The 13,481-nt window shown below is 52.0% G+C and overlaps 1 protein-coding gene across 1 annotated transcript in view; it reads right to left on the bottom strand.

Annotated features, from left to right (window-relative positions):
* Kiaa1614 (KIAA1614 ortholog) overlaps nt 1–5,502 on the bottom strand; it is a 32,538-nt gene extending 27,036 nt beyond the window's left edge. Inside the window, 3 exon segments of the mRNA XM_055624530.1 lie at nt 1,944–2,007; nt 2,674–3,587; nt 5,458–5,502. Of these exon segments, the coding sequence (XP_055480505.1) occupies nt 1,944–2,007; nt 2,674–3,587; nt 5,458–5,501 (1,022 nt within the window). The 5' untranslated portion in view covers nt 5,502.
* Nucleotides 5,503–13,481: the final 7,979 nt, after the last annotated feature.

Genomic DNA, 13,481 nt, shown 5'->3' with positions numbered 1-13,481 from the left:
CTCTGTGTGTATCTCCCCTCAGACACACACACACAGACAAATATGTTGTGAGTCATACAATATACATGTACACCTGTCATCCCTGCCATCTATCTGTCTGTCTCTTTCTTTTCAAGGTTTCACTGTGTAGCCCACACAGCTATGGAACTTGTGCCCCCATTACCTCAGCCTCCCGAGTGATGGGATTTCAGGTATGTATGTGCCATCACACCCTCATACTTGACCTCTGATGAAAAATCCATGGCCACAGATGTCCTGTCAGGTTAAACTACTCTAGAAGTCTAGTCCTGAGTGTCCTAAATATCCTCACAGGCAAGGATGGATGTCCTTCCCTATCCCTGTTGGAGCGGCTCCTTTAAGACAACCAGATTTTGTAACTTATTATCTCAGTGCAAGCCAGGGGACTTGCCTTCTTTCTACAAGAACTCTGAGCAAAATCGCAGCAGCTGCATATCCCTGTGAGCAACTGGAGTGGGCTGGGGGAAGGGGAGGTGAGACTGGGAGAGTGCAGTGGCTGTAGGAAAAGAGGCTGTGTCTCCACAGCACACAGGTGCCTTTTCCCAGGCTCTGTCAGAGTGCTCCACAAGGATACAAGTAGAGAGAGGACAGAGGGAGTGGAGAACCACTGAGCACCACAGTGGCAAGCAGGGCCAGGTAAGGGTGTGATGAGAGGCTGAGAAGAACAGCCAGGAAGGCAGGAGAAGAGACCAGACACAAATACGGAGGGACGAATGAGCCAGAAATCCCTCTCCCCACCCCACCTCCAAGCTGAGAGCAACCATGGTTACCTGACTCTGGCACCCTCATTTTGCTAAAGGGGGAGCAGAGGTAGGGCCATGTTTCCCGGAACGTGTACGCTGAAATGTAGTGTGATGGAATTAGTGAGGACGGATCAGGGCCCTTACAAAAGGGACACCAGAAAGCCCTCTTGTCCCTTTCTACACTGTGAGGATATAGGAAGAACATGCCATCTATGAGGAAGCAGGTCCTCCGCAAACACTGAGTTTTCTGACCTCTCGGCCGTTGGACTCCCAGCCTCCTGCGCTGCAAGAATGGCATTTCTGTGGTTTATAAGTCATCTGCTGCATTTTGTTACCGCGGCCAGCATGGACTAATGTAAAGGTCTTGCCCATGTTTTGGGGGGGAGGAGAAGTCAATCTTAGTGGGGTACAAAGGGGCAGTCTGGCCAGTGAGAAGAGACAAGGCTGACTACTGTGGGCAGATACCATGAGACCCTTCTGAGACTGACGTCATTTGCAGTTTTGAAAGCTGGAGACACTCCCAGTCCCAAGGCCTCTCTCAGCCTCCTGTGCCAACATCCTAGCAAAAGCTGAGGCTGAGGCCAGCTTCTGAGTGGGCACCAGCAGGGCTAAGGCCCCGAACCACACCTCAGGTGATACTCTCTTCCTACCCTCCCAGGCTCAGGACACTGCCTCCCCTCTCCCATCACACTCTCTGAACACCAACTTCCCTAAGACAGTGGCAGAAGGGCTAGAAAACCATCTGTGGACCCCAGTGGGAGGTTGGAGGGGAAATCCTTGACCCTGAGCCCAGCATACTCCTCTGATTAGGAAAAGAGTAGGGGGAGTTAAAGTTTTGTGTTCCTGGACTTTCCCCATGGAGTTTTACATTCACGCTTTTTAGCTTCACAAGAACCCTGTGAATTAATCAGTTAGCTCAATTTCAGTGACTGCTCAGTTTCTCCTGCTTCAAAGGGGACATGGCCTCCAGGACACAGGTCACTGGGAGGCTTGTTGCAGACCTCTGCATCCAGTGGCTTCGTTCAAATGACAGGCAGGCAGCAGCCTGGTACTGTCTACGGGGCCTCAAGAAGGATGGGTGGCTGTGGCTCCTGTACACTGGTGGAGGTTTGCCTCTCTCTCCTCTGGCCTTTGCTCTGGTGCATAGTCAATGGAGGAATGGCGGTAAGGAAGAGCCCTTACCTGCTCTGACCTGAGTCCTGCAGGGGGCTGCCCGAGTCCCAGTCCTCGTCTCCCGCTGGTCGCTCTAGGGCCCAGAGCAGAAGCAGAGATCAGGGCAGAGCCAACTGGTGGACACAGAGAGGAACTGCTCTACTCCCTATGTGGGCTAAATGCCTAGGTTCTCCAGACTTACACACTGAAATCTAATCTCCAGCACGACAGGATTAGAAACTGGGGGTTGGGACCCACATTCTGGTCTAAGAGGAGGAAGCACAGGCTGTCGGGCAGACTGTGAGTGAACTCAAGAGTAGGCTAAGAGGATCCCATACATGCCCTCAGGTAAGGTAATGAAGCAAGGATGTCTTCTGGAGTCTGAGCACACACCTCCAACAGTGCTCCTGCGCTGCTCCTCTGCCTCTGCAGGGAAATGCTCCTGTGTGCTAGCCCACCAGAGGATACTTTAGCACTCTGGGGATGGTACGGAGCAGCATTATTAGAGGGAGTACAAGAGGATATTCTGCAAAGAGCCACAAGGGAAGTCACATAGCCTCTGTCCCCAAGCACAGAGGATGGCCTCCCACTGATCTGGACAGCCACGAGACTTGTGGCAGTTAGGACTCCCTGTGGGTTATAGAGGACCTTATGTCCCAGCTGGACAGTGATTATTTGGGTGATGTTACTGCGCTCGCCCATCTTTCCACGCCCTGCCATTTCCCATTACTCCAACCCAGGCCTGCAAAGCAAGGCTCACCTTTTGCAGCCCTGCCCCAGGATGGAGTCCAGTCTGGGTTTCCTGCCCTGGAAGGACTCTGTCTGGAAATCTTCAGCATCTCCTGTAGCAGGAGGCGGTTCCTCTCCACGCGGTCAGACAAGGACAAAGCATTTGCCACAGTGCCCAGAGCCTCTAGGCCATCAGCTCTCCAGGGTGTCTCTGGCAGGTCTGTTCTGGGGACTAAGACCTCCTTGGAGGTTAGGGCTGTGCTGTCCAGATCTCCCTCTGTGATCATACCATCTCCAAGTGGGTGCGGCCTTCTCTTCCTCAGGCTGCTCAAGTGGGTGCTGTCACAGGGACCAGGCCCCAGTGGCTGGCCTGCACAGACCTGGTAGTTGAAGTTCTCTTGTAAAGAGCAAGACCCTGGGTCCTCCTCCTGATCAGCCAGCATCCGCCCTGCTTCTGGAGACCATAGGCTTTGCTTATTCCATCTCTCAGGGGTAGATGGTGTGGATCCACCATTCCTGGAAGGTTTCTTGTTAACCTGGCTGGCCAGCTGCCCATCAATAGGGTTCGGAGCATGGTGGACTGGGACATGGGGTAGAGGACAGCCCTCTGGCAGGCTCCGGACTGCTCCAGGCTTGACTTGGTGGCATGTGGATTTCGTAGGGGGCGGACACTCATAGGAAATGGTACAGGGACCTTCTCCTTGTTTACGTGCTGTCATTTTCTCCTTCAAGGCCTTCACCTTGGACTCTAGCACAGAAGGGCCTCGGAGCTGCAGCCCCCATGTCCTGGGAGGCTTGGGGGCCATCAGGTTAGGCGTTCGGTCTTCCTGGGGGCAGAGTGTGGGTCTCAGGAGGGGCCCGTTGTCTGGCTGCTCAGGACCATGTCTAGCCATAGCTGCAGTCACCTGCACGAGCCTTGTGGCTCTGCTCCCTGTACTGGATGCTCTGCAGGAAAACAGGAGAAGAGGAGACCCTGTACTGGATGGCCCCAGTGACCTGATTCGCCCGAAGGGTACCCTGATACGGACCCCTGCTCGGATGAGTACTGTAAGCAGAAGGGCTATCCTCTGCATAATGTGGACACATACCAGAAAGGACAAGTCACAGGACAGTACCAACAGGTTACGAGCTTATATTCTCCTGGCATGAGTAAATGCTCTTTCGGGAGTGAGGAAGGGCCTAGGGGGTGTTGATTGGAGCATGGGCAATAAACACCATTGTTTATAACACCACTCCCCCAACCCCCACCGCAGCACCCCTCTCAGGGTGTGTTCCTAGTTTTTTTTATAGCGGTATCTAAGGGGAGCAAAACAAATGACAAGTGTGAACCGCTGTGAAAAGCAGTGTGATTCCCCAGCCCTGGGCTAACAGGCGGCCTCAGAGGAGAATGGCAGTGTTGGCTAATCGGCAGTACTCTTCCTTGTGGATGAAGGACCTGCCCCTCTAGTGAAAGGTGCCGCCTGCCAGCCTCGTGCCAACCCCTGTGCAAAAAGCCTTAAACTAGAGTCAAGCTCTACTCAAAAGAACATCGTGACAGCCAAAAACTATCAGCTCTCTGCTCTATGTCAGCCAAGCAGAGACTTTTCAAACATGTCCGTGCTAGAATGTCATTATTAGTACATTCTCTTCTTTTTTAACAGATGAGGAAACTGAGGCGTGAAGAAATTATGTCACATAGATGCCACAGGGGAGCCAAGTTTGTAACCAAAAGCTTTTCAATCCAAGCCCCTCCTTGGCTCCTCCAGAGCAGTGAGCGTTTAACTGCACCCCACCCCACCCCCAGACCTCAGTCCACAGAGTTGGTCAAAGGATTCACCGGTATTACCCAGCCCCTTGGTGGCTGGGCTGATTCCAATGACGTCACAGGGAAGGAAGTAACAACTGTTTTACTCACCGTACAAGCTACTGCGTCTTAATGATCACTGTCAGAACACTTAGAAATCACCCTAGTCTAGATGTGTCCCATCTGAAGTAAACCCAGTGTATGGGAACCCACGCATAAGCTACAGATGAGGGGTTGACTATTAATCCCTTCACACAGTAAGGGGCCACCACAGGATGTGCTTAAAGGCGAAGTCCCCCTACAGCCACTCACTACAACTCAATTTGTATGCTTTTCAGGGGGATGCGTACTTTATAAAACAAGATACATACAGAACACAAAACTTCCCAGCAGTAAATCTGTGAAGTGTAAGGAATATCTTTAGAATACAAGTCTATTTCCTCTACTGTTCTCAACCTGTTGGACACGACCCCTTTTTGGGGGGGGGGGTCCAAAGACCTTTTTACGGGGTCACATATCAGAGAGCCATTATCATATATTTCTATTACGATTCAAAACAGTGGCAAAATTACAGCTATGAGGTGGCAACGAAAATAGCTTTCTGGTTTGGGGTCACCACTGTTTTACAGGGTTGCAGCGTCAGGACGGTTGAGAACCACTGAGCTAGAGCACACTAGGCTTCTTGGCAGCCCAGCGACCTCTTCCCCTCTGAGGTCCAATCCAGAAGCCAGGGTTGGGTTAGTAACATGAGCTCTTTTGGTAAAACTGACGGGTAAACTGCGCTCCAGGCATCCCCGTCCGCAGACCTTAAAGAATGAGACTCTCGCTCTGAAGGCCTCCCGCCGAGCTTCCTGGAAGACGTCGTAACTCCCAGCACCGCCGAGGCACTAACCCACAAAAACTGGAACGAAAATGGACGTGAAGGGCGGGCCTCCCCGACCCTTCCGGCTCTAAGGCGGCGGGAGGTCGGGTCTCGGCGGTCCGGGTTCCCGCTGCGCCCCGCCACCCGGCCCGGCTCCTCTCCGTACTCACTGAGAGCGGCGCGCAGGCTTGGCCGCCGCCTCCATCCCCTCCATCCCTCGGAGAGCCAGGCCCTGGCCCACTCTCCCCCGGGCCCGGGCCGCCGCAGAGTCCCGGGAAGGGCTGGCCCTGAACCCGTGCGGGCGGGCGTGTGGCTCGCAGGCCTCGCCCCCGGGAGCGCGTCCCCGCCCCGGGGCCGGCGAAGCGAGGCCGGGCTGGAGGGAGTGCGCGGCGCCCCAGGCCCCTCCGGGCGCGGGGAGCCGCCTCGACCGCTAGTTGCGTGAAGGTGAAAGGCCCAGCCGGCGACCTCGCGGGCCGGGCCGGGGAGAGAGTGCGAGGAAGGCGAGAGGGGGGCGCGGCGGAAGACGCTGCAGGAGCCGCGACCTCGGCCTGTCCCCACCCCCAGCCTCCCTCGCCCTCCCGGGGTCCCGGCCGCTCCGCGGGGCGCACGCTCGCCGGGAGCCCAGGGCAGCCAAGGCCCCGCTCCCGGCCCGCGCGGACGGCCCTAGGCGCCCTGAGCTTGGGACGCACCGGCTACCCCAGGGCCGTGTCCCGGGCGCCGACCAAATCCTTCCCCGGGGACGCGGGGCGCGAAGGCGGAGGGGCGCCCGGGTGACTGGGGGGCCGCACCCGGGGCGCTAAAAGGCGCCACGCTTCAGCCGATCCCACCCGGCCCCGCTGGAGCGGGAAGCTGAGGAATGCCCTTTGTGTCGAGAACGCTTCGGGAGGAGTCGGTGGACTTCTCCGCAGGGCTGCCCGGTCGGTCGCCCTTGGGCTCCCTCCTAGGTCAAGGGCCTCGGCCGCCCTGCTCTTTGAGGCGTCAGGATAAGCCACAGTGCACTGCTCATCCCGTCCACCAAAAGTGGGGCCTGCATTGCCAGTCTCAGCCGGAAGGGACTGATTCTCAGGGCGGTGAGGAGTCCCCCGAACAGACCTGGGTCCAGGCCTCGGCTGAAGGAGCAACAAAGGGCTGGCAACTGTGCCCCAAATCCATGGAGGTGTCTCCGGCTAATCAGAAAGAGGTGACCAAGTCTCTCTAATGTCCAATCCCATTTTTTACACCCCCCCCCCCCCCAAAAAAAAAAAAAAGGAAGAGTAAGAGGAACCAGGACCTTTCAGCCATCTCTGGAAAGAGAAAGTGTTCACTCTTCCTTGGCCAACAGGTTTCACCTCAAGCACTTACTCTTTTGGGCTGCTGGCTGAGGGCTGGTCTGAGCAGGGCACAGAGTAAGGGAAACAACAGTTCTGCTCCTTCTGCTGGTATAGGCCTGTAATCGCAGTTGTTCCAGAAATTGAGGCAGGAGGATCTTGCTGCAAGTTCAAGGCCATCCTAGGCAATTTAGTGAGACCCTTTCTTAAAATGAAAAGAGAAGAAATGGCCTGAGGATGTAGTGCTGAGGTGGGGAATTTACCTAGTGTGCAAGAGGTCCTCCCTCCGTTCAAACTGAGTACTGTGGAAACAGAAAGGATGTTTACCTCCCTTTGAGTGACCAGGATCGGGGAGGGAGCACCCAGGTCTGAGTGCACTGTTGGAAACTGACAGTAGATTGGCCCAGGACCAGTTTAGGAACCTGAGAAGTTATCCAAGGCAAAGCCTGTGTGAGTGAGCAGGACCAACTCACACAGCTCTGGTGAGCAGGGTCTGAGGCGCCTTCCCGCCATGTTCCCAGAACGAGCGGTTCCTCAGAGAGGCATTTTCTCCTGTTTAGCGCTGATCACAGCCGATCCAGTGACAGCTCGGTCCCCAGAGCCTGTCTCCCTGCACAGGCACCTCTCTAAGCACTGTGGGTTCTCTTTGCTGCAGCCTCAGGGGTCCAGCACTATCGCCCCTTTGCACAAATAAGGTGGCCAGGACAAAGCTAGTGAGTGGCAGACACCCTCTTCACTGCGGTTGTCAGCAAATGCCCTGTAACATGAACTATTTAGTTTTTAAAAACTCAGTTAGAGGGGTTAGAAGGATGCCTCACCTTTTGGGAGCACTTGTGGCTGTTCTCATAGAGCACTGGAGTTGGGTTCCCAGCATGCATCTGTGTGCACAAGGGTCAGTTGGCCGGGCTTGTTATTCCAGCTTCAGGGGATCTGATGCCCCCTTCCGACCTCCAAGGGCACCTCCACACACATGGCATATACACATACAAATAAAGATAATTTTGTTTTCTATTTTTGAGACAGGGTTTCTCTGTGTAGCCTTGGCTGTCCTGGAGCTCACTTGGTAGACCAGGCTGGCCTCCAACTCACAGATATCCACCTGCCTCTGCCTCCCCAAGTGCTGGGGCTGCAGGCCTGCGCCACCATCACCCAGCTTTTAAAAACAAATCTTAAAAACAAACCTCAAATCAGGTGGTGGCGGCAGCACATGCCTTTAATCCCAGCACTTAGGAAGAAGAGACAGAAGGATTTCTGTGAGTCCGAGGCTATGCTGGTCTATAGATTAAGTTCCAGGACAGGACAGCCAAGGCTACACAGGAAAACCCTGGGGGGGGGGGGGAGGCAAGAAGATCACAAGTTCAAGGTCATCCTCAGTTACATAGGAAAATTCGTGTTCAGCCTTGCAAATGTGAGACTGTGTCTCTTAAAAGCAAACCACAAAACCTCTAGTCAGGGCAGGAAAGGTGGCTCAAGGTTAAATGCACTTACTGCTCTTCTGGAGGACCTGGGCTCAATTCCCAGTACCCATTATGTTAGCTCATAACTGTCTGTAACTCCAGTTCCAGAGTATTCGACACCCTCTTCTGGGCTCTGAGGGCACCAGGCATGAAGTAACACACAGACACACATGCAGACGTCACATAAAACCGAATAATAATAATAAACCTCAAATCATTTGTGAGGGGTGGAGGATGATTTTTTTTTCAGTACCCAAAATGTGTGATCAGGGGGCAGGTGGTCCTTCCTCTCTGGATCTGCCTGTCTTACCTTATTCCTGATATCCAAGGTAAACCCTGAAAACAGTCAGCCCCCTTCCTGTCTCCCAGCTCTCCTAAATCTTTACAAAGGGAATAGTGTGCCTCCGCCTTGGTAATGTGGAAATCTGGGGTACAGAGATGTTGCCTTGCTCTAGGCCATACAGCTGGTACAGCTAGACTGTGAACCCAGTCCTATATATCTGGCTTATTGGTGGTCTGCTTTGCTTCTTCTCTGAACTCAGACTCTCACAAATACCCCAGGGCTCCTGGTCCCTTCCTCCTGCAAAAGTTAATGATCTATAAGGCAGGTTTCTGGAACTTGGCAGTGAAGGTTTAATGTTTAAAGGAACCCTGCGATCCCCCTAGGCCTCTAAGATGCCAACTATCACCTCCAGTTTACTCATTAAATTTGTTTGGGGAAGAGGAGCCTCCAATCCTAAACATTTAACAGAGAGCAAATTCTTAAAATGCTATGTTAGTCATCTTGTCTTGTGGGTGTGGTGGCGCATGCCTATAATCCCGGCATTCAGAAACCAAAAGCAAGTTTGAGACTAGCCTGGGTGATAGGTAGTAAGTACCAGGCCTGCTAGGGCTACACAGAAAGGCCTGTCTCAAAAAAAAAAAAAAAAAAAAAAAAAACAAAAAACAAAAAACAAAAAACAAAAAAAAAAAAAAAACAACCAGCACGGCTTCACCATGCTATTCCCATTTCAGAGGGCACCTTTCTCCTCACCTGGATTCTGCTTGTTTCCAAAGACATTTGTCGAACACACACATTTGGTGTGTCAGGGACTATGGAACAAAATTAAATGCCATAGACGATGACCTTGAGGAATTTCCAGCAAAGTTGAATAGGGAGGGGACAGTCTATACACTCTCTGTGCCGGAGTTTCGGATCAGTCTAGCACAGAGCGCTGTAGATTTGCTTGCAGGAACAGCCGAGTGAGGGGAAGGTGTTGAGTGGGAAGGGGTGTCCCTGAGAACTGGACTCAAAATGAGCAGAGGGTAGGAAAATACATGTGAGAAAAGCATCGACACGGTTGTGAAAGTGCCTCATCACACAAACATAGCCCCTCATCCATTTGAGGCGCTAGAGGAGCCACTCCCCTGTGGCACATTTACACAACGGAATACTACTCAACTATGAAAAGCAAGAACCATGGAATTTGTAGGCAAATGGGTAGAACTAGAAAAGATCGTTCTGAGTGAGGTAACCCAGAACCAGAAAGACACGCATGGTATGTGTTCACTTAGAAGCGGTATTAGCCAGGTAATATAGGATAACCATGTTACGATATGCAGACCTTAAAAAGCTAAACAACAAGGAGGACCTTAGGGAGGATGCTCAGAATGGCAAACAGGATAGACACTAGAAGCGCTGGAAGAGATGGAACAGAACCGGAGCCAACAATAGAGGTGCTCTGAAAGCCTACACCTAACAAGGGATCAAAGCAGATGCTGAGACTCATAGCCAAACTTTGGGCAGAGTACAGGGTGTCTTATGGAAGAAGTGGGGGATAGAAGGCCCAGGAGGGGACAGGAAGCCCGCAAGGAGACCAACAAAGCCACAAATTCTGAGCCCAGGGAGGAGTGCAGAGACTGATGCATCAACGAAGGATCATTCATGGAGAGGACTTAGACCCCCTGCTCAGATGTAGCCAATTGGCGGCTCAGTCTCCATATGGGTCCCCGAGCAAGAGAAGCAGGGGCTGCCTCTGTCATGAACTCCTCAGGCTGCTCTTTGATCACTTGCCCCTAGAGATGCCGCCTTGCCAGGCAACAGAGGAAGAGGATCCAGGCAGTCCTGATGAGACTTGATAAGCTAGGGTCAGATGGGAGTGGAGGAGGACTCCCCTTTTCAGGGGAAGGGTATAGGGAGGAAGAAGGAAGGAGGATGGGACCGGGAGGAGATGGGGAGGGGGGCTTCAATCAGGATGTAAAATGAATAATGAGTCTCAGATTCACCCTAGTTGAAGCACAGCCTCCAACACCTCCCCAGGCCTCCTCTCCGCTGTGCTCTGAACCCTTCAGGGCTGTGGAGCAGGTGGAGTGGGAATCAGGTTTCACTTAAGAAATGATTGTCCCTCTAGCTCACAAGGCTAGAGTGCAGTCAAGGAGAAGCAAGGTGGGAGGGACAGCTCTGTCAAAAGTGACCTACTGTACAGACAAAGGGAGCTAGCCCAACTGGAAACCTGACTTTCTCAGCTCCCCTGTCTGGTCCTTGAGTGGGCATGTGGTGAAGGAAGGAGGCAGCTGGCCCCAGCAGCAGGGCTCTTAAGCAGGGCATCTGAACATCTCTTCAGCAGGAGCCGGAGACAGTGAGAGTGGACTGCTGTGTGCCCTTCCAGTACCTGGGGATCTGGGGCTGAGACTGACCAGGGCATGTGTGGACTCTCTGGTCACTGGCAAAATCAAAACAAAACAAAACCCTGATTCCATGGTCTCCTCCATGGACAGTGGTTCTTTGGGATGGAAAGGACCCAGGAATCCATGTCCTGATGAGCTTGTGGAGCAATTTGAGGCTTACAGACAGGTCCTTCGAGCCTCAGCTCTCGCAAGCCTTGGCAGCTGCCCTCATCCTCACAGTGTTGAGCTGCTTTCTCACAGCCCCTGCTGCCGCCTCATTGATGTCGTAGGTGCTCACTGATGTTGTCACAGGTGTGCCCTGCTGCCTTCATCCATAGCATCCTACTCTTGTCCTAACGTCCTGCCCAGTGCTATGGCAGCGCTGCCCAGGCAGGTTTTCCCACTTGAAAACTCCCGATGGTAGCACGATGTCTGATCCTTACTGTGTCTCTTGCTAAGAAGAGGGAGACAGAGAGACAAACAGAGACAGACAGACATTCAGAGAGATAGAGAGATAGATCCCTACCCCACGAGGATGCTGAAGGACAGCTGCTTGCCCAGTAGACCTGTGTTACTTTCAAGGGCTTTGAGCATCTGCTCAGTCCTGTCCTTGACTCTGAGAAAGGTGTTTAGGGACAAGATCAGGACGGGCATTCAGGGTTCTGACTGACACGCCCGTGACCATATGCATGCTTAGGACTTCTCACATTGTCCCTCTTCCCCAAAAGGCCACTGGTCACAGACAGTGGTGGTTTCCTTACACTCCGGTGCTGAGATAGATAGCTCGGTGATTTGGAGGCAAAACGGCTATCAGGTAAGAAAGCAGAGAGGGAGAAGAGGCAATGAAAGAAAGACTCATAGACAAGCTGGAAGAAAACAGAGGAGGGCAGTCAGCAATGTGGCCACTGGATACCCCGGAGAGCAGCCATTATGCTTTCTGCTATGCTTCCCTGCACACCGAGTGCATACACGCATGCACACACGCACACACACACACACACACACACACACACACACACACACACACACCAAGTCTCTCATGCCATAGTGGCTGCAGTTGAAACCTGAGGAGAGCAGACCTAGGGTCCGTACCTGCCCACGCCCAGCCTCTACTGCTCCCCGAGACTGGCAGGCCAGCCAGGGGCCCACTGGACAGGAACCTTCCACAGGGACTTTGACTGCAGCCCTCACTGGCTTGGCTGCTTCCCACCCTGTCTGAGCTGATGCTGTCTCTGCCAGGCAGCTGCTTCTGAGCTGGAGTCCAGCTGCAGCTTTTTCTTTCCTGATCCTAATCACAGGGAAATGGTTGGGATGAGGAAAGCATTTTAAGGCTCTGCCTCATTAGCATAGAAAAGGATCTTTGACTCTTAGCCTGTCAGTCGATAGTCACTGTCATCTTGGCCTAGTCTCCTGGATGAGCAAAAGACTCAAGGAGAAGAAAAACCTTGGAGGGTGACTGAAGTTAGAAGTTGTTATTGTGATACTTTCGACCTTGAGAAAAGACAGAAAATCCTCTGTGCTGTATTGCTCATGGCTTACTACACAGCAGAGACGATGGAGAAAATGACACTGGCATCATTCTCACACCAGCAGCTCAGTATTTCAGGGAAATACTATTTCAGGGAAAGCTAAAAAAGGTATTCGACAGGATTCAACACTGTGCTAAGTAGTCTGCTTAAAACAGGATAAAAATATCTTTCTCAAATCTTCCATGCAATAGCCAACATGTCACTAAATGGTGCATTCTGCAGTGGCCTCATCTAAGGCAGAGACTGGCAGAGACTGGGTGAGGACACTTGGAACCGCCGTAGGCATTTATTGTGGTCTATAGGAATGTGTGTTCATTCTACTTATTGGTTGGCAGGGTATATGATTGCATTTTTTTACTTTTTAAAGTTGATGTGAAGTTTTGGATTTCATATAGGTGTCATTTTATTTTGCTCTTATTTAGTCTCCCTACCCCCATGTCCCTTTCCTCCTCCTCCCAAATAGCCCTCCTTCTTTAAATTATTGTTTCCTGTGGAAAACTGAAGCAAATTGGACACAAGCTAAATGTTAAAATATAAATACCAACACTTGTCAAAAATACAAAACCGAAAGAAAAATATCTTAGGCAAAAGAGCAGTAATCCATCTCAAAAAAACAAATGAACTAAAATAATAATTATCCATCTCGAAATAATCTTTACACCAGAAGCCACTTCTAAGAATGCTGTTAGTGCTGGTGCCTATGATACAAGATGCCTGAAAACAACTGAAATGTCCATTGGCGACAGAAAGGATAATTTCGGTGGAAATATAAAATGTTGGACAAATAATGGTCTCAATCAGAGATGATGAAATCTCACTAACGTTTTGTTGAACCAAGTAAGCTGAAAACATGAAAAGTTAAATAACGCATACAAGACTAGAGAGATGGCTCGGTGGGTAAAAAGCACTTCCCATGTAAGCAAGAGGATCTAGGTTTGGATCCACTCCCAACCCCCTCACCCCCTCACCCCCGTGCCCCAACCATATAGGAAGTTGGAAGTGGCAGCACAAGCCCATAGTCTAGTGTGGATGGTGGAGACAAGAGGATACGCAGCTGGATGGACAGCCAATGCAGCCAACAGATGAGCTCTGGTTCAGCCATAGCCTCAAGCTCAAAAACAAACGAAACAGCACATTGAGATGGAAGGTGACTGAGGAGGGCACTCAAGACAATCCCCCGTTTTTTTGTGCTTGCACTCATGACGCGTGACCGCTCTCACACTAGCTTAATCGATGCATTCCGTAAAGACTCGTG

The sequence above is a fragment of the Psammomys obesus genome, unplaced genomic scaffold (assembly GCF_907164565.1).
Source record: "Psammomys obesus unplaced genomic scaffold, mPsaObe1.curated_primary_1811, whole genome shotgun sequence".
Classification (NCBI taxonomy): domain Eukaryota; kingdom Metazoa; phylum Chordata; class Mammalia; order Rodentia; family Muridae; genus Psammomys; species Psammomys obesus.
The sequence above is the reverse complement of the archived record's forward strand: the minus strand, read 5'-3'. Positions and strand labels throughout refer to the sequence as shown.